We start from the raw sequence: 27,335 nt of genomic DNA on the forward strand, positions 1-27,335 counted from the left end.
TAAAAAGTATTGCACAATAACCAGCAAGTTAGAACTTGTTTTGTCACCAGTTTCTCCTGATACATTGTATCAAGCTTTTAAAATAGTTGGGTATGTGCTAGTGTTTCTTTTAATTACTTGTTAATAGTTCCTGGCACTGACATTCAGAAACAGTTAACAAAATTACACTTCAGACGCTTACCCTCTTAAAATTATGACAAACGTTTTTGGTGGCATTCCCTGACAACAGGGATGAAATTATTTTTGCTGCGAGGGCTTTGTAGTCCTACTCCTTTTGCTGTGCCAACATCGACATTCAACCAGCCACACAGCGAGGGCAAAACTTGCCAGTAATCTCAAAGTCAATAGCGTTTCTCTCCTTAAACCATCTCGCCACGACTCCAGCAAGTGCCAAAGATGGCACAAGGGAAAGCTGGACTACCCACTCTGCTTAGCCATCCCGTGTAACGGCACGCTGATGCTCAGACACAGCTCCTGAGAAGACAGATAAATGCTGACTTTATTATCCATACGGCAGTATCAAGTCTTGTTTAACCTATATTCCAAGGCGACACAAAATGCAGAACAGAAGACAAGAAACCGCATCTCAGTGGAATTAACTTTTATTGAGGGGGGAAAAAGGTTTACATGTAGTTGTAGATTTTTCCATCCATACTTGCAAAACTCCAAAAAGGACTGGAAACAAAACTCGCTTCATCATTATTGCAATACCAAAGAGTTGGTGGGTTTTCTTGGTGGTGGTTTTTTTTTTTTTTAAAAATGAACAGCAAATTATATAACTAATTGCTATGTTCAATAAATATTTCTTCTCCTGCACCGATTAGGGGGAAATATTCAACCAAGTACAATAAAAACCCCAGGATTTTTACAGTTTTAACTTCAAATGTTATCTACTGTGTAGCAATCCAGAAACTTTATAAAACACAGCCTTAGTTTTGAGTGTACAAGGATCTATTTTCCCAGTCAAATACCAAATTTTGCTCTAGCTCAAATAGTCTACACTCAAAGCAACTACCTGACAGAAAAAAAAAAATCTCTGGTTCATGACTATCTAAGTAAATTTGTCATTACAGAAAAGGCTCAAAGTCATTACTTGTTTATCAAAGTAATAGGTAAACATTTTAACAGAAAGATTAAGGAGTTACTTGGAAACGCAGGTTTATATTAAAGTATCTGAGTGTGTATATTACATATGACATGCAAGCTTTAAAAATACCAATGCTCTCTTCTGATTAGTCAGGAGTCCAACTGTTTTAAAAACAAAATAGGAACAACTTCCAAAACGTATCAGCACTTTGGGTTCTCTATTTCATTTTGCTTAAGATGTTTTACTACACAAAAACTACAACAATTACAATATTTAAGAGTATTACAATAAGGAGGGATGGAAAACGAATACTTCAACTGAAAATATGTATATTCTAAATGAACTGAAGATTTGTAAAAGAGCTGGATGGAGGATAAGGAAGGGAAGATGGGAGGGAAAGCAGTAGGGAAGCTAAGATCTGAACTTGTATTTAAAAATCATGTCCTCAACTGTAACTCTTCTGATCTTCAGTAGCGCCCTGGGGGGAAAAAAAAAAAAAAGACATGACAATTACTATAAACACTAACTGTACACACATCATCTCAGCTCTAATGTGCCCAGCTTTTTTGCTTTCACATTCAGAATTTCCACTAATCAATTAACACTAGTAACAACAAGGTCTACACCAGCCAGATTCTATTTATTCATTCGTATTTACTTACTTGGACTATAGGAACGGGATCTTGATCGTGATCGGTATCGACTATAGTAAGGCGATGGTGATCGTCTCCTTTAAAGGAAATTAAAAAAGAAACCCAACAACATCCATTATGAAAGAAGCCTTATTCACATCACTTCTACAGAAGAGAACCATTTCCTTAGCACTGAAAGACTTGGCCTGCATGAATGATTTCAGCTTTATTTGGCTGTGGCTTACAGTTATTTAACAAATGCTTTTATATTTCTCTATTTGATGTGTTTAAAACAGTAAGATATTCCCAAAGAATTTAATAAACTCTCACTAGCCTTGCAAACACATGAAGTGCTTTTCCAGATGCCTACAATTCTTGTTGAACAACATTATCTGAAACTAGATAACTTTCAAAACAGTAAGATGGTTATGAAATGTCAAGCATTAAAAATCCCATCTACAAATAACCCCTTTTTAAACAGCACTGTGTGTCAGCTGTCCCTGGTTCCATATACAGCATGGAAAATATGAGTTCCCTTTCTATCTGTCCACTAGATTCGTAGGGCACATGCTCTACCTCCTTCAGGTAGCAAAATTAACCCCTTGCCCAACTGTTTACTGTATAACTGAATTACATAAACACTGAAGATTACAACTATTCTAATCCCACAAAACCTAACATAACAAGCCTCTAACACATCGCAAACATGTATGCAGAATCTTGCTACAAACTGCGTACCATTGTCACCTAACTTTTCAGTTTTTCCAACGAACCCACTGTCCTACAGAAATAAAATAAAAGTTAGGTACCTGTATCTGTAGTCATATTCTTCGTATCTGTCATATCCTCTGTCATACCCCCTATCATAATATGAGTCACGGCGACGACCTGCTCCACCACCACCACCTCCTCCGCTGCTATGAGGGAAAAACCAAGAAATTACTTTAGAGATCCACTCTTCATCTTGATTTAAATTACTTAAAAGCTTTTTTTTTACCAATGCTTGTAAATCAGACCCTTAAGACTATGCCATGAAACAATCTAACAGTGAACATTTAAAGAAAAACACCTTCAGAAAACCCACCAGGGATTTGAGCCTAATTCCCATCGAAATCAAAGGCAAATGGGCACCTTAGTATTTCAGTAAGCTAAGGGTGCATTAATTAACCATGCTAGATATGTATTATATTTTAAAATAACTCCTTCAGTTGTTTTTTTAATAAATATACAATAAACTACAGTAGGATTTAATAGTATATATGAAGCACAGTAACACATTCTTTATATGTGTGATATATATATCTTGTGATAAAATACAACCAGCATAACTCTAAAATGTCATAAGAGTATCTGTAGCTCTATTTCTTCAACCAGACTCCAAACATTCATTTTAAATCCATTTTAGTCCCACTACAGGAAATCAGTAAACTCCTTACTGCGTTGGCCTGCCCATGTAGATGCCTGGGGTGGGTGTATGCGCTCTCTTGGTGATTGAGTAATCCACCCGAATCCTCCTGCCATCCAGCTCCATACCGTTTGCATGCTCCATTGCCTGCAGGAGAGACAAGGAAGAGGGATGTGAAACCTGCAACCTACTGGTAACTGTGGAAGGCTATGTACAAAACACATTATTTTCCAACAGAAAAACTTGTTTTATTTAGACTGGTTACTAGTGCCCCACTGTGGCGAATGGCTCATCTCTGTCCCCTGGCCCGTTTGCCAGCAGTGCTACAGGACTGCACTGGGGTGCCGGAGTAACGTGACACGCAATCCCTTCTTAAAAGAGCACGGTGCTAACCACTAACACAGTCACTTTCCCTAGACTTTGCCCTTCTACCCATCAGAAAGGTAAACTGAAAGTCAAAACAGCTTTTTCCGAAAACTGCATCTTTCCTACCGCCGTCTCTGACCCAGAGGGGACGGGCGGATTCAAAAGCTGTGCAAAACAGTGGCTTCCTGTAGGGTGCATATGGCCGGATTACTGCTAGTCGGCTGCCATTTCATGCTCTCCCAGCCTCCTGCCATCTCCCTTACAAGGACCTACTCCAGCAGAGCTTAGTAAAATGGCGGGTTCAGCCTACATGGATACCTAATTACAACCTTCCTCCCCACTCACTCTCACAATAGCAGCTCGCTAAAGCAATACACATAAGGGTCTGTGCTTGAGAAGCCTGTGCCTTCAGACCCGCCCGCAGCCCGTGCACACGCTCACTGGGTGTTCTAGCCCCTGCTTCTCTAGTCTTTGAGAATCAATACAATGGCCTTTCACAAACTCAGAATCATGAAAATAGTTTTTCAAAGGAGCACAGCGCACTTTTGAGAATTATATTCATCCAACAGTAACTTAAAAAAAAAAACCACCCAAAACAAAAAAACAAACCCCCAAACCACAACAAATGCCCAACCTTAAGAATTTAGCAAACAGTTAATGCTGGACTTAAAAACAATTTTTTTTTTTTTAATCTTTTCATCAGCTGCTCCAGGATCTCTGAAATACTAGTACACACCACTCAGTTCGTGGCACGAAGCACAACGCTTAGCCCAATATACATTATTTTCATTTTTCATGTGTGAAGAGCCACTGCTACAATCTTTGAGTTAAAGAACACAACCACTTTGCTATTATTTAACTGTCAGGAACAATATACAGCCTCAAAACATGAAGATGCCTCCAAGCAGAGCATTTTTTTCTTTTTTTTTTTTAAATAATGGAACAAACAACTACTCAGAAATGTAAAACTTTTGCAGCTAACAAGAATTTTATTGAATTAACATCCAAGTTATAGAGGAGGAAACAAAAACCTGACACCCACGCAATTTAACTGTGATGTCCCCAAACTGGAAGTGACTGAATTATCACTAATCTATTTAACTACACTTAGCTTGTGTTCTAATAATGCTGTTGATATCTATACTACATCGCCACCTAGTGAATTCTGTTCCTATACAAAAATATAACAATTACATTTAGCTAACTGCAAGGCAGAGCCAAAGAGCATTTCAAGTCTTTCAACATACACTAAAGTACATTTTGTGAATAAAACATGATTGTTAGCTTTAGCTTCCTAGCCTTGAGATTATTTTTTTTAAAAAAAAGGTCCTGTTCCACAAGAATGATCTAAATTAAAATAAATCTGTGCACACATCCTAGGAATCAATGTGTGCACAAACCTAAAAAATGAAGGCTGCAAATAGCTGGCTCAAAAATTAGCTTCATGATGAAAAGCATCTTTCTGAAAATGCAGTGATATGCAAGTTATCTTGAAAGGTAAGGAATTTTCTCCTTCATGGTATTTTTATGTCATTTTTACAACTTGCACAGTAATAAGCTTAGCTGACAAGAAGCCACCTCAAATCCAGAACATGTGGCATATGTGTCTTAGTTAAAAGAACAAACATCTCTTTAAGAGGAAGAGTTCTTTGGCATAGGGAGCAGTACAGAGAAGAAACATAACAACAAGACAGATGAAGAGTTAATTTTGAGGCTTGATATTAAAACTTTTAATTCTTAGCTTTCATCAGCTGTCAGCAATAACTGCCAACTAAAAAAATTAAAATAATCGAAATCTTTAACAGATATATAGACATAACAAAGCCTTTTACAGTTCTCACTGCATCCCCAAAATGCAGAAAAGCCAAAACTTACAATAAGCCCTTATGAATCCAACAATTGATATTATGTATCACTCACATTCAGTCACTAGCAACTAGACATTCCTTCCAAAGATGGTTTCAAATTCTCTACATCATTCTTAATGTGCACATCTAAAGTCTTTGAACCAAAGTACTTAAGTTGACATTATTACCTAATGACTGCTGCAACATGACCAAAAGCCCTATCTGAAACCTGGTTTCAGACAAGTGATACAGCAGTATTTATTTTGTACAAAGGCTGTAAAAACATATTAATGATTCTAATTACTGACATTTTTGTGTTTTCTTTAAAGTTAAAAGAGTTTATAATCAAATTTTGGATTTTACAATTTTATTAGACTAGCATGTTATATTCAAAACAAATTTCAGTTTGCTTTTCTTGCTGCTTTTGGGTATGCATGAATGCTGTTAAGAACATTTAAATGTCAAAGGAGAAAAAATTGCGTATTTGCTCTAACAATGCAGAAGACATTCTCAACTACTGTTTAAAAAACAGAAGTCAATTTCCCAGACCATCAAATGAAACATTTTGAAGAGAAAAATCAAATTATACTGGGGTTTAAGACACACAATACCCTCTTAGGAGCCTTTAACTGTCAGCAGTTCATTTTCATTTCAACCTGTATTTTCTTCCAAATATCTGAATGTTGTTGAAAGACCTGCATGCCTTTTGCAAGATGACAGGAAGCAAGCAAGCAAACAGGATTCCTATAAACATGTACCATTAGTTTTGGTTGCAAATTCTAAGGAAAAAGTGACTTTGTAGGCCAGAATACACATATGTATGTTTGCAGTCAGAAAACAGACAGTGAGGATTGGGAATGGTACAGGTAGTAATTCAATCTTAGATTACAGTTTTAAACCTACAGCAGTCTATCCATAATAACAAAACTCCTTCAAATCATTATCGGTAAGGTGTTAGTTTGACCAAATGAGCAGTTCCCAAACTACAGGATCACAGCCTCCAGTGGCTCAAAACAGTTACAGTAAAACAAGTTTGGAAACACTTAACTTGTACTTATATGCACAAACTTACACAGGTGACTGCTATTAGTCAAGCAATCGAGAATTCACTGAAAAGAAATTAAATAATCTTTCAGTCTTGATAATGCCACAAAGAGCAACTTGGACAAGCAAACAACGTGGGAAATTTCTGCAACGTGCACTGTGGTCACTGGGGGAAAGGTGTGGGGAGGAAGCGGGGAGAGCTGATGTTACAGTCACTTTACATTACTACTATGGAGTTCAAGATACCATTTGTATTGTACAAAAGATCATCAAGCCTTCATTTCAGCTGCGTCTAACTGCTTTGAATTACTTCAGTAATGTGACATCTGAATGTGACATCTGAAGTTAGTGACGTACAGATTGAATACACCTGAATAGTCAAACATGACCTGAATAGTCAAACATAAGCAATTTCTGTTGGGACTCATTTTGAAAACGTATTTTCATGATTTAAAAATAGCTATATAAGAGACTGTCTTGTTTTGTTTGCTGTGGTTTTGGGGGGGTTTCTTGTTTTGTTTTTTTTTTTAATTTTTTAACCTGAAGTCCTTCCCATACTGTATTTAATGCCACCAATAAAAACATAATCTCCACTGCATCACAGGTACAGCATGGGATGAACAGACATTAGTAGATTAGCTTTTCTCCCCCCAGTATAGTGCTATCACTAGTTCAGGTTTGGATTTAATGAGGACATCTGAAAGGACATTCTGAAAAACAGAAAGAAAAATCTGATGGGATGAAAAAAGAAATTAATGAACACAGCTTTTTACACTTACTGCAGTCTACCAAGTTGAATTCAAGTGTCCATTTCACCTTTGAACATGAGTCAATTTATAGTCTCTAGTTTGAGATTTTGTTTTTTTAATATACTATTAGAATATTGTCAATGATATTTTTTAAATCAATCATCTGAGTTTAAACATTTATTGATTAAATATATTCTCTTTAAAGCATACTTTAATTTTAGAGAACCAGAATGAGTAAGTGGATGTGTTTCTGCAAGTATTAGCAATTTCATGCTATTTCAGAGTCTCCAGAAGTCTGTAACTTGTAAATCCAAACATTTGAGACCTCCTTGTGTTCTTTTCTGGTATATCAAGGTCCCTTTTGATACCACAAACAATACTTAAAGCACTTCAACAAGCTGCAGGAGAAGTTTTAGTCAATAATGATGCTTTTAAGCTGGTCTGCTTGCACCACAGATTAAATGTCTTGCAAATTAAAATTATAAACCCTGTTATTATTCCGGTCCTTGGCAACTGAATTATGTTAATAGTTCAGTTTGTTTGTATAAAGTTTGTCTTGATTGCAAATGAACACGACTTCAGAAAATGGCTCTGAAAGATGGTAAAAACTGTAAAGAGCACATAACTAGCATTAGAAAACAAAATTCCGTATTGCCAACAGCTGCTGTAGCTAATGCTTCTCAGATGAGTTCTTGCTACAGACACACAGTACATTCATAGTAGCCTCAGTTTAAACAGCTAATACTTCATATTCTAGATTACTGAAAAGCTGGATAGTGGCATATGAAAACCCTGGTAACTGTAGTAAGAATCACCTCCCTAGAACAGCCAGCACTTTCTTACTCATAATCCTCTCAATTTATTGTTAATAATGCAGAGATAATCACACCCCCCATCCTAGTACATAAAAGTTTGTGTTCCTCTAAACACAGGAAGAAAATCCTAATGTGATGGGCAGATGAGTATCCCCTATAATTTAGCAAAAATACTGCAAAACTGCAATATCGCAACACTGGCTCAGTGACAGCATTGCCAATACTGAGAACTATATAAGAAAGAATGACAATCTTGAGAAACAGGTCTTCAACAGATGTTTACAGATTTTGCCCTTTGCATAATGTTGCACATGTGGTTCTGAAGACTTAGCAGAAGTGTGGTCAACATAAGGCAGGACACTGCAACACACAAGGCAAAAAAGCATTACTAAATATTACTTAGAAAAGTTGTTTTTTTTTTTTTAAAAACATAACTTCACAAAAATGAAAACCACTACACCCATAAAAGAGAATACCCTTTCTTCTAGAAAAAGGTAGATAATAATATAAGCCTTTCAAAAAGGCTTTGAACAAGCACACCAAAAAGAACATTAGCACAGCAAAACATCAGGTTTTCTGGACAACCAACCATCAATCCTCAACATTTATTGCCTGCTATCATGCTTCGAACTAAGACAGTGTCCACGAGCATCTTCAATATGGGTTGGAAGATGACAATCTACTCAAGTGCTATCTTGCAAAGACTAGACCATTGCAATAAGACATTTGATGGAAAAGGAACCTTCTGTCAGACCATAAAGTTTCATGTCAATCTCAGTAGTTTCACACAGAGTGTAAGAGATGCCACAAGAAATCTCCTTTAGAATGGATACATGCATCCAACATTTCTTTCCCAGTCCTGTTAAGGTGGAATGACTGAAGCTAGTGTGATGCTCCGACAGCTGTTCCACCTAGCAGTTATCAGAAGCTAGATCTTTGTTGTTCTTTATAACCAAGAAGATCATAAACAGCTAATGACAAGGCTGCTATGGTGTCATAACCAATCTGAAATTCTGAAAGTCTAAAACAGCTTAAGTGAAAATAAACTTTACTACTGTCCCTTTGACATTTTTACGACACTGCCAGTATCACCTTTAAGAAATGCTATTTTACATTGTCTATGGATTTCCACATCAAGCTAGCTGACAATTCAAAATGTCTTTACCACCATATGGAACTAGAAACACTGCATTGCTTGGTTTCAGAACCCTGACACATAGCAACTTTTTAACCAGCTCAATAACTGATCCAATTTGCAAGAGTGGTAACCAGTGATGACAAAGACCCTGAGGGATTTCAGCTGCAACAGAATCCACACAATACTGATAATGACCTATCTTAAACCAAGTTATGAAAGTTTAAACATAACTACTCACAACTCATTTGGTGTCAAATTTTAATATTAATGGTGTTTGAAAGCATGTCAGCTGGAAGGCTTCCCCACGTTACTTCTCTTGAAGGACAACAGTGAGGATGATGGGAAATCCTCATTTTTCTGTAGAGTTCTACACATATTTAATCCATCTGTGACGGCTTTAAAAGGGTTGGAATTCAGTTCAACAATCTAGAGTTTTATATTCTCTTTATTCAGATGCTTAGGGTGTTGGGGGGTTTGGGTTTTTGTTTTTAACAAGCAGCGTATTTACTCAGAAGAAAAGTAATTCAAGTGTCATTGCTTTTATGCATACTCAACTTTTCAGATAGATCAAATCTTCCACAGAGAACATTACTTCATGTCCTTCAGTGTTCTCCTACAGGGCCTGTCACAGAGTTTCACACCTACAGCTATATCCCCTTTTTCTATGCTAGCTGCCACTTGTTGCCATCTTCAAATCTGTCCTTAAAACCCATGAAGTAAATCAAATAAACAAGTTTTTCTCCTGCCCTTTTTGCCAAAGTATTTCAGTTATGTAAATTCCAAGCATTGGGAGGTTTTGCATCCTTTCCCCTCTTCATGCACTAGCCCATTGGGGAGAAAAAAAAAAAGGGTTTAATTACATTCCCAATTATTTCCGTTCCTGCTTAAGGTGCTCATCTTTATTTCTGTATTTCTGACTGCAAGTAATATCCCCTTTTTTTTTAGTTTGCATTCCAGTTTTGTAGTATCTGCCAAAACAGCTTTATACTAAACAAATTACTTCATGCTATTTACACGGAACATTTTAAGAAATGCATGGTGTCATGCATGACCATTGCCCATAGCAACTAGGAAAAAAAAACCCTACTTCTAAAGACATACGAAGTTGTAAAATAGACAACTATTTTGTCTGTCATGTGCCAGACATGTGACAAGAAATACTGTGCAACTATTTTGGATGTTAAGTGTTCTACAAAACAGTCCCATTTTCAAAATCCTACTGAACTAAGAGTGCAAAGAAATACAAGGCTAAAAGTTAGAAGAGAGTAGGCCACTACTCACAGGATATACCTCTATCCACCCCATTAATGCCTCTCAACCTGCCCAAGTGATAGCGGGAAAATACAGAAGGGACACTAAAGGAAGTTTTGTGTGCTTTTACTCACCCCTATAACCTGCAACAACCACACATACATACATCTACAAACCCTACTCTTCCCACAAACTGATTCTCTGTTGGATCATACCAGAAATCAGTCAAAGATCAGAACTGAGTATAGTTCAACCAAGTCATCCATGAAACATTTTTTTCATTAAAATATCATCAACTAGCATCAAGAGTTTTCATTTTTCAGCTACCGATAGCAGGTTCCACAGCTGCCACCCTCCCTCCCTTCAATGTTAAGTGATAAGAGTCATATCCAAGCATTATGAATATACTTATGAAATGGAAACAGAATCAAACAGCAAACCCGAAACATCTGCCCAAGACTATTAATCCATGAACAATCAGTTTACCCAAAAGAAAGATAATCCCACAGCGAAGGCTTAAAGAAAAATTTTTTTTTTTTTTTTTGAAAAAAGGATGTCTTTACTTTTAATAGCAATTTCATCTACAAATTTCAGTAAATGTAGTAAAGCTCGCAGTAGCCTTACACAGGTAAAAAAAGTACTGCTTACTGTGGTGAGCCATAATACAGGCTGCTGCTCATACTCTTTGATTCTTTCCTTACAGATCAATTATACTAACAACTCAGTCCAGCTGCAAACAGCTATCTGTACAACTAGTAAAGTCACTGACCAAGGCACAGATCAAGACAAACACTAGTATTTTTCAGATGCATGGTGACATGCTTTTATAGAGAAGCAAATGGAAAGCAAAGAGAATCTTCAGAATTGTGATAGATACAGAAAACTACTTTGAAAAGTTAACTTTCAAAGTATTTAAAAAACACTAGGAGGTTTCTATGTTCATCTAAATATTTACTTTGATTTCGAAGTTAACAGACTAAAATCAAAGCACAGTGCTTATTAGTAACACAGTACAGATAGCTCATGCTCAAAATTTGCCTGAGCATCTGAACATTGAAGTAAAATGCTTCATCTGTTTAAAAGTGCCATGTTGTTCAAACAAAGTATTTTAAATTAATCTCACTGTGAGAACCTGCTGCTGAATACACACTCAAAAACATTTTGGGTTTTTTGTTTGTTCCCCTCCAACCCCAAGATACTCATGAAGACAATGCACAAAGAGCACACCCGTTAGAAGTAGTAAAGCATGAATTTACCTCTTTAGAATCATCAATTCTCTCAAAATAAACGAAAGCAAATCCTCTTGATCGTCCAGTCCGTTGATCATAAACCACATTGACACCAGTCAAAGGTCCATAACGGGAAAAGACTTCACGCAAATCTCTCTCAGTAGTATACAAACTGAGACCAAACACTCCAAGACATGTATTAGGATCTGGATTAGCCTGGTAAGACAAACGTTCAACTCCAATTAAGTTTATAAAAAAAACAAGTTATACATTCTATGTCAAAATTTCTCAGTTATTAAAACTTCAACTGAAGAAAGCTAAACATAGTTTATTACACATAGTAACACTTCAACAGTTATTGTTCCAATTGTAAAATATTTTCAAAAGCAACTACTTCTATGATTTTTATTTTAGAAAAAAAGACAAAGGCTAACTTTTCATGTTGGTGAAGAACTCAGTTGATAAAAATTAAGCATTCTGATTACAGAAAAGCTATAGAGTAACAGGAACCTATTTTATTAGCAGTTCACACTCAAATCACCAACAAGCTGCAGCCATGACATGCAAGTCTGTGCTAAGAACAGGTCAGCCAGCCTGAACTCCCACCTTCAACCTTTCTGCATGGTCACCACTGGCACGCTGCCTCCAGCTGCACCCACTAAATGCATTTGAGCTCCTAAGCACAGACAGTTGAATTATAATTTAGCTTCTACCGAAACTTCCCCTCCCCTCAACATTTCCTATCCAACTATACTGAAACTCAATATTTACATTTGAAAGTTCATCTCTTTCCGCTTGTGAACTGCATGAAAATCACGTGCTTCTTTCATCTGGATAGTAACAAGTGTTAGAGGCCAGTTCTGTGAAACTGTAATCCGAAAACATGCACACTTTTCTAGAGCAAGATTATCGATTCTTTAACATGATGTGGGATACAGATCTACTTAATATATTTAGCTTCAACTAAAGGAAGTCAAATATGAAATTGTACGAGGTACAATTTCTCTATTAGGTTCAAAGTTTCTCTACATGCCAGAGAGTTCACCTAATGCCAATTCCATTGTAAGAACTATTTTGGTCAAAATTAGATCCCCCCCCCCCGCCTCCAGTTAAGCTTCTGGCACCTGTTATACTAGATGCAGCAATTTAAAATGGCAGCAACACGCACAGAGATTTAAATTTTCTGCTAAAATAACAACTGGAAGTTCACACAGTCGAAATTCGTATTTCAGTTTCAGATTTTCAAAGCCACTGATGCACAGCAATTTATGCCTCTGAGCTTGCCTTTCAGCCCGATTCAAAGAATGAACAGGTCTAGATCTTCTGTTGTGTTCCTTTCACAGCTTTTGTTCAGGAATCCATTGTGAAAATAAGATGCCCAAACTACTCGTATACTTGAAGTTTCTTTCTTTCCGTTTGCTAAAGTTCAAACTTTTGTTCTAATACATGAATCTTCTGCAATTCTTTATTATGGTTGAAGAGCACAACAAAAACTGGCAGTTTGTCACCTGAAAGTTTTAATTATACAGGTTTAGGCTTCTTTTTTACTCCATATTTCAATCTATCTGATAATTCACTGGCATTAACAGCTATACTTTTATTACTGAAGCTGTAAGAGTCTAATGAAATCTCTCAGTCTTTTAAATCATTGTTTGGACAAGTCCCTCCACACAGTACATGTCAGTATTGTGATACTTTTTTTACATCCCCCTTACACTTAAACCCTATTACCTTTTCTGAGGCAGAAGAAGTACTGAGAATCAGTCTGCACACCCTAAGTGACAAGTGACAGTTACATCACCACTGGCAGAACTAAACTGACTGTGGTGGACTAAAGGACAGCTTTTATATTAGGTTTTTGTACTGCCTCCCATCAACACAATATGCAAGCTCTGCCCACAAGATCAGAAGTGGCAAAATTGCTACCAGTTTTCCTGGTGTCTTTAAGACCTCACTATTTAGGGGATTCAAATCTGGTTGAGTTTTGACACTACTAGAACTCTCCTTAGAATTAATGTGAAATTCACGGTGAAAATAACTTTCGTGTTTCACAGTGCCATTTCCAAGGCGAAGAGGCTTCTTCACAGAGCAAAATATTCTAGTGTTTCCTGAAGTAGTAAAGTGGATTCATACATCTTTCACCAGGAAATCTGCTAACCCTTTTGAAGTTCAGTTATTCCTGCCAATTTTTCAAGACATTAGATTCATATTTACTACATCATTATTACACACTGGCAACAATCCACAAAGCGTAACTATGAACATCGCTTCACAACAGCTTAAGCCACTGCACATTAGCACTGCTGTAGTCTTGCCCTTTTCCACACAGTCTTGGTCCTCTCCCTCACACTGGTATATTACCTGGTCCTGGTGAGCTGCTTCACCAAGTTAAGCCTGCAAAAAACCTACACTCTTTTTTTTGACAGGATTAGTAAAAAATTCAGAGAAACTAAACCAGATTAAAACTAAAAGGATCAGAAAAGTACCGACAGCCCTCATCACGAAAGAGGCAGACCTGTGTGTAACAGCACTCATTCAGATCAGCCTTAAGTGACACAGAACCAGAAGCTAAGGCACTGAAACGGATTACAAAGGCGGCCATTGGGAGAAATCTCTCAGAATGACATAAGGTTAGTATCTTAGACCTTGGTTGGTCCACCTATACTTCCTCCTGTCCATACAGACATACCTCTCATTTACATTTTGAGAGGCTTACTGATCCTTTTCGTAACTGTAAATTTTTCTAGTCTATTAAGATTTACACATTAGCTAATAACACATGGGTTTATTTCTTCAAGTTAAACCAAATTAATTACTCAGAGGTATAAAATCACAAGCAACCTTCAACATAATGTGCTGTATGTTACAAGCAAATAAACACTTAAGAATTTTCTTCTTTGCCTCCTCTAGTCAATCTTATCAATACTGTCAGGTTGCAAGCATGCACAGAGAAGGTCTTGTTTTTGTAGAAGGGTACATATGCTTGGAACTGTCACAACGAGAAAATCAGAAGGGTTCAACTTCTAGAGCAGATGGAAGCAGATGTCACCCTATCTGCACATACTGACTTGCAATGGTATGGTTTTCAATGAATTTCTACAACTGCCCTGCCAGTTGCAGGCCCAAGAAATAAGTGCCCAGCTGTAAGGACAGAGATTTCTCCCCCCCTCCCAAATTCCCGTATCCTCCAGTGACAAGACAGCAGGTCAAAATCAGCCTGCAGGTAACCTGGACTACACTGGTGTAAGCAGCAGTTGTTTTGTTGGTACTCAGCTTTGATGAACATGACATACTCTGCTGCCAGTGTGTCTTCTCCTGTTGGACATTGGAGAATGACTACGGCTCCTTCGACGGCGGTATTCTGGCGTGTACGATCTGCTTCGAGAACGTCTCCTATGGGAATGAGAATGGGAATGGGATCTGGAACGAGTGTAACGTCTGTGCGAATGTCTTCTGGACCTGGATCTTCAACAAAGAAAAAGCTTTTAGTCAAGTCATATGCACATAATGTATTGAAGCTTTACATTTCCTAGAGATAAGTACTTTTTTTAGAGGCTCTCTACAATTAAACTAGTTAAGTTTCTTGCACTTTGCACATCTAAAGATTGCACGGATCTCTCATAACCTGCTCAGTAGCATCATTTTTAACTTCGTGAGAGTGCTTCTGGCGTACAATAAGGATTATATTCATGACAGTTTTTGAGAAGTTCAAAGTTTAAACTTTTATCAGCCTGACTGCACATGTAACTAACAACTGCACAATGATACAGAAACCAGATATGTCACACTGTAAAATACTGTCTTGGCTGAAAAACGGAAAGATCTAGCAGCACTACAGTGCTGTAGTATCCACAAATGAAGTTCACCTAGGCTTGAAAATTATTCAAGACAAAAAAAAAAAAAAAACCCTGCTTAACTCCTCAAGCATTTCTTTGCAGACATCTAAGACAATGATAAGCTCAGTTTTAAACTGGCATCATTCCATCAAAGTTGCATGATTTCATATGGGCATTCTAATAACAGGTCATTAGTTATCTGGCTAAACATTGCAAGAAGAGGAGCTATAAGATCAGGCTGAACTTTGGGAATTCAGAGCACAGTCACTCTTTTTCGGCTGCCCTAGTATAAAGCATATAAATAGGGAAGATGGATTACTGATCTCTCCTAAGAACCATGGAGAATGAACAACATAATACTATGCAATTCCTCTTCCCCCTCCAGAGCTACAAATGCTGTTTTCTGGTTTCTCTCTCCACTGATGAAAGGAAGATTCGGTAGCTCCCTCCACTTTCACCAGTATGATGGTAAAAGGGAAGAGAGATGATAGGTAGTATAAGCCAAGTAGTATTTATGACATTATGACATGTTTAGAGGAAAAAAAGACAGACATTCCTCCTCTGTTCTGAGCAAGCTCTCTCAGAACTGAGAGCTATAAAACCTTGCCTCTGCGCACACACGCTTGACGTAGAAAAGGACAGAGAAGGATATGTGCAGCACTGAAAAATGAATTTAAATCTTAAAGCTCCCATAAATCAAGAAGCTATCCACACCCAAATTAAGCCGTAGTTTTCAGATTTTGTTTTTAAAGCCTCCAATGAAGGAATGTCAAGAACTTCCCCAAGTAGCATCTTCCAACATTTCCAACAGTGACAGAGCTTACTCCTTTTACCTAATTCAGACTACCTTTGCTGCAGTTCTCACTTGACTTTTTTTCCTAAAGGAGAGGTCCACACAAGAGTTCCCCCCCAAAGATTCTGGAGGAAGGAGGCAGAAGCTTTTACAGAATTGAGATGCAATCCCTTCTCTCTCTTCTGGAAGAGATAAACCTACAAATTTTAGTTGCAATTTCTACATTACTACTTCTATTTATACTACTTTCTCAATTCATACCCATGCCTTATTACTCATGGAATCTTCCCCAACTTTGTCCACCTATTTAACCGCTAACATGAAAATTAAGATAGCCCTGTTAATACACCCCAGAAAGCTTGTCATTTTTACAACAGAAGGAAAAGAAATCTCAGCAATGTACCAAAAGAACAGGCATAAGCAGTAACACTGAATTAACACAAATAACTTCCCTGGACATACCTTGATTTTGATCTTGACCTAGAGTGCGATTCAGAATGTTTGGAAGCCCTCGATGGACTGCGAGATCCTGACCTGCTCTCCGATTTTACACGAGCAGGACTCCCAGCTGGAGATTTTGACTGGGAGCGAGACTCCTAACAAAAAAGACAGTATTAAAAATGGTATTGGTTGTATAAATGCCTAACTCCTAACATTTACAGTACAGTAATTCTATTATATTGATTGCTCCTGAAAAACAAATGGTTAGGCAATACCCTCCAAAACAAATTTCATTTTGCTAACCCACTGTTAATATTGTATGCTTTCCTCAAATAGGTCCCTGCTTGAACCAGATCACCAATTCTCTATTAACTAAGTAATCATGCAAATTCATCTACAACTTGATCATACAGACACTGGAACATAAACCATACATTTACTTAACCTAGGACCCATTCATTCTTCCAGATTCTTTTAATTCTACTTCACTCTTGCTTTCTACTTTTCTTCATTCTTCATTGAGTTTTTCATTTTTCATACTTCGTGTATTCTTCCCCAATTCAAACAATTCATTAAAGCCTTAAAAAAAATATTCAAGTGCTTCTATCTGACCAATCTTCTGTTCAATTTTTTCCCCCATTCAATTTTAATTTTCTGATCTTTAATACTTTTCATTAGCCTTCTTTTATCTTGATTTATCTTCCACATTCTTGGAAAAAACTCTTCAATTTCTTCACGAACATTAACCTTAATGGAAAAAGAACATTTAGTATATTTAAGCACGTGGGGATTATAAAACTCTGCTGGAGTTCAGATGTTATCTACCAAATTGAAAAGCCAGCAGGTGAAGTGCAAGAAACTATTTTATAAAACAACTTTTTTTTTAAAAAAAATATCTTTAAAACTGTATAAGTGTCTATGTTCTAACAATGAGCTTACTGAGTTCTCAGTGTTTTACTGTATTTCCAAAGCTACCCTCCTCCCCTTTCAGATTTTTTGTAAGATACATACACTAAAAACTAATTAGCACAAATATATTAAAGTATTGATATCAATAACTGTGATTTCCCCTCTAAAATAATAACTATGTACTTCTCCGTATCAAATATCCCAAATTCTACTCCTACATATTATTACTAAGACACTCCCAGTTCAACAGAATGGCCAAAGATTTCCGGTCAAAACCTATCTACGCACATACTTACTTGCATAATACATGCACATAGATATATGCAATGTAAGTTATTTTTCTTCCTACTTTTTCTTCCTCATTGTTATCCTGTTTTCCTTGCATACAACTTAATCCATATAAAACAAGATGTATAATAGTACAGTTCAAAGCAGTCCAATAAAAGTAAAGACGGGAGGGTTTTTTTCTTGCATGGTAATGCACACAAGAGAAAAACTAGGAAAACAAGCAAACAAAGAGCAGATTAGGATTTCCTCACATTTCATAGTGTACCAGCATTTCTAGGGAGCTCAGCTATAAAAAAACCCCTACAGAACAGTATACTATATACATCTGTAACTTCACAAAAAATGTGCAAAATTCTTAATGAAAAGAATGCATAGCAAGTTCCCCTCCCCTAAGTGTTACATTTCATGTTTATTTGCATCATTTCTCCTCCTGCCTGTCCTCACAATGTTCTTCTCAATTTACTTCTTACTCTGCCTATGTTTAGATTTGCATTTTCTTTTGCAGTTAAATTCTTCAGCTCTTTGGGCTGAAGTTCTTTTCAAAGGACGCTGTCCTCACATTTCAAGACAATAAATCCACCAGAAAAGGAACCTGGAGAGACTCCTTACTAAGAGGTATCACAGCTACACTACCTTTCCCCTTTACCTCAATAAAAAGGACAATGGACACATGGAGAATGACACCTGTTGGGATGATAGGCCTGCCAAGCTTATCAATGAAGGCCAAATTTGAAGCTTGGCTGTGACACGTGGACCATATAGTCACATCTGCATTACAGGTTACCCTTATTAAGCTGGCTATCTGCTGATCTAGCTACATGACTCACTGAAATAAAAAGATGTATGTGCACTTACATATTACCAAATTTTATTCGGTGTTTTTATTCTTACATTTGAAATCCACTGCTCATTATAAAAAAATACATTTCCTTTTAGAACCACTAACATGCTTTTTAATCACCTCGCCTCTATTTTTGTACTCTTGATTATTTGATAGTGTCCTTAATTCTTCCCTTTACACTTCATCTCCTGCAACAATTACCAGTTTCTCTGGGAATTATTTCTACTTCCCTCCCTAGTGAAAGTGATCAGCAATATAGAAACACATTTAACGTGACATCATTCAGATTTAGAAAACATCTTTCAATAAAAAGACAAAGAATTCACCCTCCTCAGTCACTCCTTCATGAGGATACTGTGTTGTCCATACTTTTTACATTTGAAAGATCAATTCTTGAACAACAAGAACGTTGGAAACTTGAACAAGACAAAAAAACACAAACCAAAAACCAGATACTGCACAATCTAAAAGCGTTGGGAGGTGCCAAAAATACAAAGGACCCAATCACTCCCACACAATGTAAAAGTTAGTTTAGTGTCCTTATCTATTCAACGGAAGCATCTTATGACACCACCCATAGTTTCTAATAGCATCAGTTATGACAACAAATCATGTATTAAGTTGCCACAACTAAATGTTACCTCATTTCATGCAGGTCAAGTCCTTTTGGAACTACCTGTTTAAGCCCTTTAGGGGCTGCACTCACAAACATACAAATTAAAAATTGGAGTGACAGAGGTGACAGCATAAGTTCTTACACATTTCAAACCTCCTCAAATAAAGTAACTGTAGATGTAAACTGCAGCTAAAGAGAGATTACCTGTTAGAAGTTGCATACTGTGTCTGTCATTGGCAGGCAATTACATCTCATCTTCTGATGCAACATAGATCACCTAGTTATATCTCCTATAGTGCTTCAAAAGGAGAGACTAAGGGAATCACAGTAATCTGCAAGAGTTTAAGGACTTAAGGATGATGCTGAAAAAGTACCTAATAAGATTTATATCAGCAAGACTACAGGCAGGGATTAAGAGATTCAGAGCTTCAAGGAGTCACAAAGGGAGATTTAAAGAACCTTCCTCCTCTACTTCCTACAATCAGGAAATAATTAGCAAGCTGTATCTTAGCCTGTATCACAGACCAACCCAACTGTTCTGCATAAACAATTTATATCCATTCCGCAATATGAACAACAAAATTAAATAGTTAACATTCTTTCTTAGTACGTCATCGAAAACAAGACAGCTCTATTATCCAAAGCATTAAAATCTCTCAATTCTGTACTAATCTTTGAGCAATCTATAAATTCTGATCTTAGCTCCATCATTATCACAGAAATTAATCTAAATATGGCTTATGAAAGAAAAGACTAAAATTTCTCTCTGGATCCTCAACATTTTCTTATCTTTCTGTTCTAAAGATCCTCAGTCATTTAAGGGCCACAGATAAGACTGCATTTCTTAAATCCAGCTTCTCATCCCACAACTATCTTCCAGAACAGTATGTATTTTAAGGCCTTCAGCTTTATTATGCAACTGTCCAGTCACTGCTTTCACCCTTACAAACTTACAGGCAGATACTCACTGTGACCATGTCAAACTATCTAGATTTGCTGTCACTACAGCTTGTAGGAAGAGACAGTCAGCTAACTCCCTAATATTCTTCAGATAAGACTTTCCTTTCAAAACAAATGCTTGGTCTGTTAATAACACTTTTCCCAGGGCAAAACTCAAAAAAAAACCAAAACAAAAAAAACCAACCAAACCCCAAAAAACCCCCAAAACCCACCCCAAAACCCCCCAAAACCCACCCAAACAAAAACGACACCGAAACCCCCACCTAAAATAAAAACAATAAAAAATGTCAGTCATAACAGTGTGCTTCCTCAGAACAAGATGTGGTGGCTTCCTCAAGTACATACCAGGCAACGGGATTAATGATTCACCAAGTGGAATTTGGAGCCAAAGAAATTATTGTAGGTAAACACAAAATCTAAAGACTGCAGCTTCAGTTACCGATTCTCTTGATAAGATGGGCAGCTAGAAGCATTTAAAGAGACCACTGAAGAGTATTTTTCATCCTTTCTACCTTCTCTCTTCCCAGAAAGAACACCAAGAAACAAAGTGGTATGGAAAGGATGTCTTCCTCCCCACCCCCCCACCCCCCCACCCAATTACCTCATGATCACATAAAGCCAGTCATTGAACAACTATCAACAACTTTATATGATCCAGATGAACAAGATGTCAGTCATGTCAATGCATTTCATCCATACTGGTACAATTGTTTAAACCATATAATTGATGCAAGTTGTATCTACCATTTATCTTCCTGGCATCCTTCAAAAGAAATGCTACTTTCCAATATAATTACTATTTTAAAAGCATTCGAAACACTTCTATGCAAAGTAGAATTGCAAAAGTCTTTAAGAAGCATTCTTTCAGTTTTCCACATATCATGAGAGGGTATGATAAAGAACACAAGGGGGGGAGGAAAGACAAAACTGTTCTTTTACACCACCCTTCTGTCCTCAACTTCTGTCATGCCTTACCTCACACCTTACCGTTTCAGAGTATGACAGAAAGGCTATCAAAACTTAAAGTGACACACTAAATAAAAAGAACTAAATAAGCTTAAATAAGGCTTTCTATAGCAAAGCATAGGAAGTGAAATGGGAAGAAAAAAAATCATAAAATCACACAAATTTCAGCTGAAATTCATCTGACCTTGTTAAGAAGAAATACACACGGGGTAAAAAAAGGACAGGACAACAAGTAGTCTAGCAATACCATTAAGCCAGCAATGATAGTTCAGACTTTGCAAAAATCCTGCTAAAAACTCCTGCCCAAGCTCAAAAAATAAATGAAGCTCAACTTTGTAAGGGGACAGAAAAATATAAGCAGTCAGAAGAGAAATTTATCAGCAGCCTACACTCACTGGATAAGACTGTCAATTTAGTGACATCTCATTTATGAGAACGGACAAGGTTACATTTTAACCATTGTTTTGACAGGATTCTACCAACTTTCCCTGCAACTCACAAGAGAAGTTAAATAATTTTTGCTTCATACTATGTTCTGTCACTCTATACTAAAAATAAAACCGATCCCTCAATTAGCTGTTCTTCTATAAATATTTCAATAGTACATATAATAAGCTTCTGTATAAAAAGCAACTCATAAGTTATCCTACCTTGAAGACATGTATATTTTAAAAGTTACCCACATCAGCAAACTTTATGCATTTCTCAATGATACTACTCTGATTAAAAGAAAAAAAGAAGAAAAGAAAAAAATGAAAGAGGAAGCTTCAGCAATAAACTTTTGAAATTAATCTTCTCACTGAGGCGTGAAAATGTGCCTCTTCAGGGAGGGTTCTGTAGTCACTCCTTTTTCACATATGGAAGACAGGAAACAGAATTTGTTTTCAAAAAGAACAGTCTTCCCAGCTGACGTGGTCCAGAACAATCTAGAATTTATTAAGCTTGATTAAGAAAAAATTGACTTCCAGAAAAAAGTCGCCTTTCCCACACCAGTCATTAGAAACCACAGGGTGATCACAGCACTCTCCAAGCGAATGCAGAACTCCTGAGCATAAGCAGACCATCGTGCCTGTATTTCAAAAGGTATGGAAACCAACGTGCCTTCCTTTCCACAGAGGTGGCAGATTGCCACTACAGGAGAGGTCAAATACAATAGCTAAACAGACTTCCCCACCTTTTTTTTTTTTCTCTCCAAAGAAATGATCTCAAAGTTGATCAGATCTAGGTAACTAACATTAGAACACATATGACATTATTTTGCATACAAGCTTCATGAAGCAAATACAAGACACATTCACAGTGTGTGACTCCAAAAGCCACTTGCATACATATGAACTATGCATACTTCCTTCAACAAGATGGCTCACATGCAAAATCATGTATTTAAAGTGCTTCATTAGACTGAGATCACTGTGAGATTCTGCACGCAGCGGGAAGATACATCTCATTAGAATGAAGATAACCAATGTGGAGTTCTAAAATGGAGTTCTACCTTTGTTCTGATAAAAAGCTTTATCTATTTAGACAAACAACACATTAATACTGGTAGAAAACTACTAAACTTTTAAGATTACAGAAATCAAACATTATCAGAAGCTCAAAAAAAAATTGATCCAAGTTTCAAGTGGAGCTTCTGAAGTGCAGGTTTGTTCAGACTCTGGCTTGTTCACTGCTCTGGGAAACATTTTAATGAAGTTGCATCACAGAATGCACACCAAATGAACCATGTGTTATTAAAAATAATGATAAATATGAAAGGAAATAAGAGTTGCTTGTCATCTGACAGCAATAAAAGATAAAAAAGCCTCATTTGCTAACCTGCTTACAAGGAACATTCAATGGTGATAAAATCCTATGACTTTTCCAAAAGTCAAGTTACTGGATAAGAAGCACGACTTAAAATCTTTTTTTCTTCTTAATGTCCATAAACTTAGCTCTAGCACACCCACTATATTTCTAATTCTTCTGTCAATTTCGTTCCATTAAATCACCATGCTTGCTTGTGGGGGGATTTCTTCTGTTCAACCAGCCACATTCTTAATACAGAACTTGCTTAAGTTGAAACAAAATGACACAAGAACAAGAGCAGATGTTAATTAGTCTGAACATATTTGATTAACATTTGCGTTAAAAAAAAAGTCAAATAAAGAAGTAAGTGAACTCAAGGATTAAAAAAAAAAAAAAACCCAACCAACCTCAGCAATGTCTACAATGATTTTACCCAATACTTTAGAAATGCAAGTCTGCATAATTTGCACTGTTTAAAATCTCATTGGAAAGTTATTTCCATGATTATTCTAAATTACCCATTCAGATTAATTAACACTACGATTTTAAAATCATAAATTAGAGGCAAAGCATATACATGGACAGTATCTTAATGCTGCTAAAAATATTCTTTTTTTTTAAAGAAAAAGTAAAACTCCTGATTATATTGTGGGAAAATTAAATTATTATTTATATATGAATTATTATTTATATATGAACATTTTTTCTTCACAAAGTCAGCAGCAAAACAGGAAAACACTTTCTAATTAATCTATCTGAGACAAAACCTCATATGCACCAATAACCACCTTCATCTTGGTATTAGATTTCATCACTACTTGCAAGAACTTTCACTGAAGTGCTTTTGGGACAATATGCATCTACACAGGTAGAATATACAAGGACTTAAACTAAACTTAAACTCCCTTACTCCTTTGGCATTTAGTTTTTTAAATCACATCACACTATTTAGTATTTAAACTGAAGGGGGGGGGCGGAACTGAAAGGGTGTTTGGAATTCTTATTTGTGGCAATTTTCCAGGAAAGCACGTTCTTTACAGACTTTTCGTCCAGTTTCTGCAGTTTTCTCCCATTGAAAACTTATGCCATACTCTATCAGTTTCACATGCCTGCATACAGCAAACTGAAGCACCAGGACATTCAGTGCATAATAGAATTCTATCCAATTCGGAATAGCAGACTAAACATTAAAGCCCCAAAGTTATACATGCTTAATTTTATGCCTGTGAGCACTTTCAGTGAAAACAAAATATAAAATGTTACAGCCTGAAATATAATTTCTTATTTCAAGTATTTTAGTAGCACCAACAACAAAAAAAGTATTACTGAAGAAAAAAAACATGCTTACAAATGTTCTTCGTTAGCAGAGCAAAAAACCAAAACTATAAATGAATCAAGTACCTGCCATTACGTTCAGTTATAAAAAATACCAGCAGACAAGACACTGCCACATGCCAGATTGAGTAATTCCAGTGTTAGGGAGAGAAAAGAGGTTTTCCAAATGAAGACTCAACATGGTCAGCAGCTCTTTCCAACAGGTAAATTTTCCACCACAAAAAAAAGAACAAGCTAACTAAGAAGTAGCAGTGACAGAAACTGCTACGTAGGACTTGTCAGGCTTCATATACTCTCAAACATTATTTTACTTCTACATTTGGCAGAAGAAGGGGTGCAGAAATACTGAAACCACACAGCTGTATCACCTTTGTAACAGGAACAACAGATCCATCACGGAACCTAATACAAATGTTCTGTGGATGGACCTAACACAAATATTTCCTAACAATAAACCACAGTGGGAATACAGACAAGAAAATAATTTTAAAAAATATCTTACTGTAAAATGGGAGATTGATGTAAAAATTTTAAAAAATTAACAACAAAGCATACTTGTTGCTCAACTTTCTCAGACTTAGTTGGTTTTCCCTTCAGAGATTAGTTTATTTAGCTGAAAAGAGCTTAGCTATATAGCCATCTTTGTCCAAGCAATCAACACAAGAACAGATTTTGTTTACCTCACCTGAGGAACCAGCAGCAGTCACTGCACAGCCTGGTACAGCACTCTCAGCCTAGGGAATGTGGTGGGGTTTTGGTTTTTTTTTTTGTTACTAACACTACAAAAGGGTAACAACATTCATGTAAAAGCAATTATTGGAATATGACACTGCTCTTCCAAAATTTCATTGCTTGTTTCCCCAGGCAGTAATCCTATATAACTGCAAAGCTGCTGTCACTGGTTCATCAGAGAAAGTCACCAAAAGGATGCTCAGGTGTTCCTCTAAAGGACCTCTTAAAGAGTGAACAAGAACAACAAAAAATCTCTGCAAAATTAAAAAGAGTAAATAGTGATGCAATAAGGACAAAGCACACATTTCATTCCTGTTTCACGCAGCTTCTAATTCCTGCTTGCCCTAATCATCACTAAGGGGGGACGGGGAAGCACTGAAAATGGAAGGGCCCAGTCATACGTGTACATGAAAAAACGCAGCAATCGGAGGGAAGAGAGAAGAAACAGGCCTAACAAGGTTACAAAACCACAGCAGCTTGTTAAGAGAAAGCCTTCAGCTGTGTGCTCAATGAGTTTCAACGGTTTAACAACGAAGGCCATACCTCCCCGATGGCTTCGGGAAGCCTGGCCTGAAGAAGATCCTGTTTACGGGCCGGCAGCCAGGAGAGGCAGCGCACCTCTCACAAAAGGACCCAGTCCCTCCTCTTTTACGCGGGCGGAGGCCTCGGCTACCCCGCGCGGGACCGCGCTCTCCCAGCCACGACCGGAGAGCGGCCCTGCCCGCAGGCAGAGCGGGGACGGGCAAGGGCAAGGGCCCCGGAGCCTAGACCCGGCGGACAACGGAGGGCCGGGACAACAGGCCGGCTCGGGATCACGGGAAGGAAACAAAATAAAGGGAGAAGCGGGGAGAAACAGCGGGCTACAGCAGCGCTCTAAGCCCTGTTCTTCAAGAAAAAAACCTGAGCTAGCAGGGTGGAGGCGAACCCGCAGCACCGGAGCTCGGGGCCCGCGCCCCGCGCCCCGACGGAGGGGGATGGGGACGGGGAGACGCGAGGGGAGAAGGAAGCGTGTGAGGGTGCAGACAGCGGAGCTCAGCTCCGCGCTGGGCCAATTCCTCAGCGCCGGGTGGGACAAAGAGAGAAGGAAGAAGAAAAAAAAAAAAAAAAAAAAAGAGGGAGATAGGGAGAGAAGAGGGACGTGCGTCGCCCACGGCCCAGTCACGACTCGAGCGCCTAAAGAAGCCATTTTAGAGCCAAGCGGCGTTGCCCCCACCCCTACCGGGCCAGGAGGAAGAGGAACGCCCCCCCCCCCACCTTCCCCGGGCCCGGTCACCCCCCCTCAGCACGGCCCGGGTAGGGACGGCCACTCACCCTCCCCTCGAAGTTGTTCTCCTCCACGTCGCTCATGTCGGCAGAGTCCTGGCCACGGGGCTGGGCGAAGGGGGACGCTAGTCCCGAGCAGCAACTGTACCCGCGACCGCTACTGCTATTATTGTTGCTGCGAGTATTATCGCTACCGGGATCGCTGCCACCTCCCTCCCGCCAGAGCCTCCCAACCCGTCTCCCGCAGCACCGCAAAATGGCGCCTCCGCTCCGTCTGCGCCCGACACCGCGCGGGGGGCGGGGCCTGGCTCGGCCCGCCTGTCACAAAGGAAGCGCCGCCGGCGGGACAGCGAGAGCGCGGCTGCGACAAGCTTCGCGGGGGCCCGCCGCGCATGCGCAGCCCCCGAGCCGTGCGCGCGCCCCTCCGGCGTGGGGCGGGGGGGGGGGGGGTGCGCGCGCCGCCTCCTCACGGCGGCTCTCGGGGGCGCGCCGGCGCGGGAGCGAGCTGCCCCGACCCTCCCACCGCCCCGCGCGCAACGGCAGCCTCGCGCCTCAGGCCCCCTCAGGGCCACCGCCCCCGCGCGCCGTGGGAGCCGGCCTGCCCCTCGCGCCACCGCCGGGGTCTGGTCCTGGCCCGCGGGGAGGAATGTTTGGAGTGAATACGTTTCGGTCCCCGTGATCGGCGGTGTTCTGTTATGGCAAAAGGCTGTTTCACGTGCAGGGCTGGAAGGTTGCTTTTGTCGTACAAATAGAACCCACGTGATTCAGTTTTGGGTACTTCTAGGAAACAAAGGCCAAGTTTTCACTTGCAGTCTTGAGAATGTCCCTTTAACCAGGATTTTACTGAAAGGCTTATCTTCTTTCCTTCGCCGCATGGCAAGGACTTCCCCGTTCCTCCCCTGTACCCTGTGCGGTTTTGGCACTTCTTCCTCCAGCACGCACCAGTAACTAGAGCAGCTCCTACCCTGCAGGCAGCAGAGGCTCAGCAGCGAGGCCAAAGAGGT

At 38.6% G+C, this 27,335-nt stretch overlaps 1 protein-coding gene across 3 annotated transcripts; it reads right to left on the bottom strand.

Annotated features, from left to right (window-relative positions):
* Window positions 1-595: 595 nt before the first annotated feature.
* Window positions 596-26,598, bottom strand: TRA2A (transformer 2 alpha homolog). Of its 3 annotated transcripts, none has more exons than XM_075706585.1 (8): window positions 26,380-26,598; window positions 16,655-16,788; window positions 14,857-14,956; window positions 11,591-11,779; window positions 3,156-3,271; window positions 2,529-2,636; window positions 1,750-1,817; window positions 596-1,565 (listed from the first exon to the last, which is right to left on the bottom strand). In XM_075706585.1, exons 1-8 carry the CDS (start codon window positions 26,413-26,415, stop codon window positions 1,555-1,557), a joined length of 762 nt encoding a protein of 253 aa, XP_075562700.1. In that variant the 5' UTR covers window positions 26,416-26,598; the 3' UTR covers window positions 596-1,554. The 3 variants fall into 3 exon arrangements, with proteins under 3 accessions (XP_075562700.1, XP_075562699.1, XP_075562701.1); XM_075706584.1 differs by having other exon boundaries at window positions 14,857-15,028; XM_075706586.1 differs by lacking the exon at window positions 11,591-11,779 and having other exon boundaries at window positions 14,857-15,028.
* Between the last annotated feature and the right edge of the window lie 737 nt (window positions 26,599-27,335).

The sequence above is a fragment of the Pelecanus crispus genome, chromosome 2 (genome assembly GCF_030463565.1).
Source record: "Pelecanus crispus isolate bPelCri1 chromosome 2, bPelCri1.pri, whole genome shotgun sequence".
Classification (NCBI taxonomy): domain Eukaryota; kingdom Metazoa; phylum Chordata; class Aves; order Pelecaniformes; family Pelecanidae; genus Pelecanus; species Pelecanus crispus.

What these genes read in the sequence shown, in the direction of transcription:
- TRA2A (XM_075706584.1), bottom strand. Translation starts at nt 26,415, where the DNA reads ATGAGCGACGTGGAGGAGAACAACTTCGAGGGGAGG. An exon ending in AGGTCAAGATCAAAATCAAG is followed by an intron (nt 15,029 to 16,654) that starts GTATGTCCAGGG and finishes TCTTTGTTGAAG; the next exon opens with ATCCAGGTCCAGAAGACATT. An exon ending in GAATATGACTACAGATACAG is followed by an intron (nt 1,818 to 2,528) that starts GTACCTAACTTT and finishes TTTCCTTTAAAG; the next exon opens with GAGACGATCACCATCGCCTT.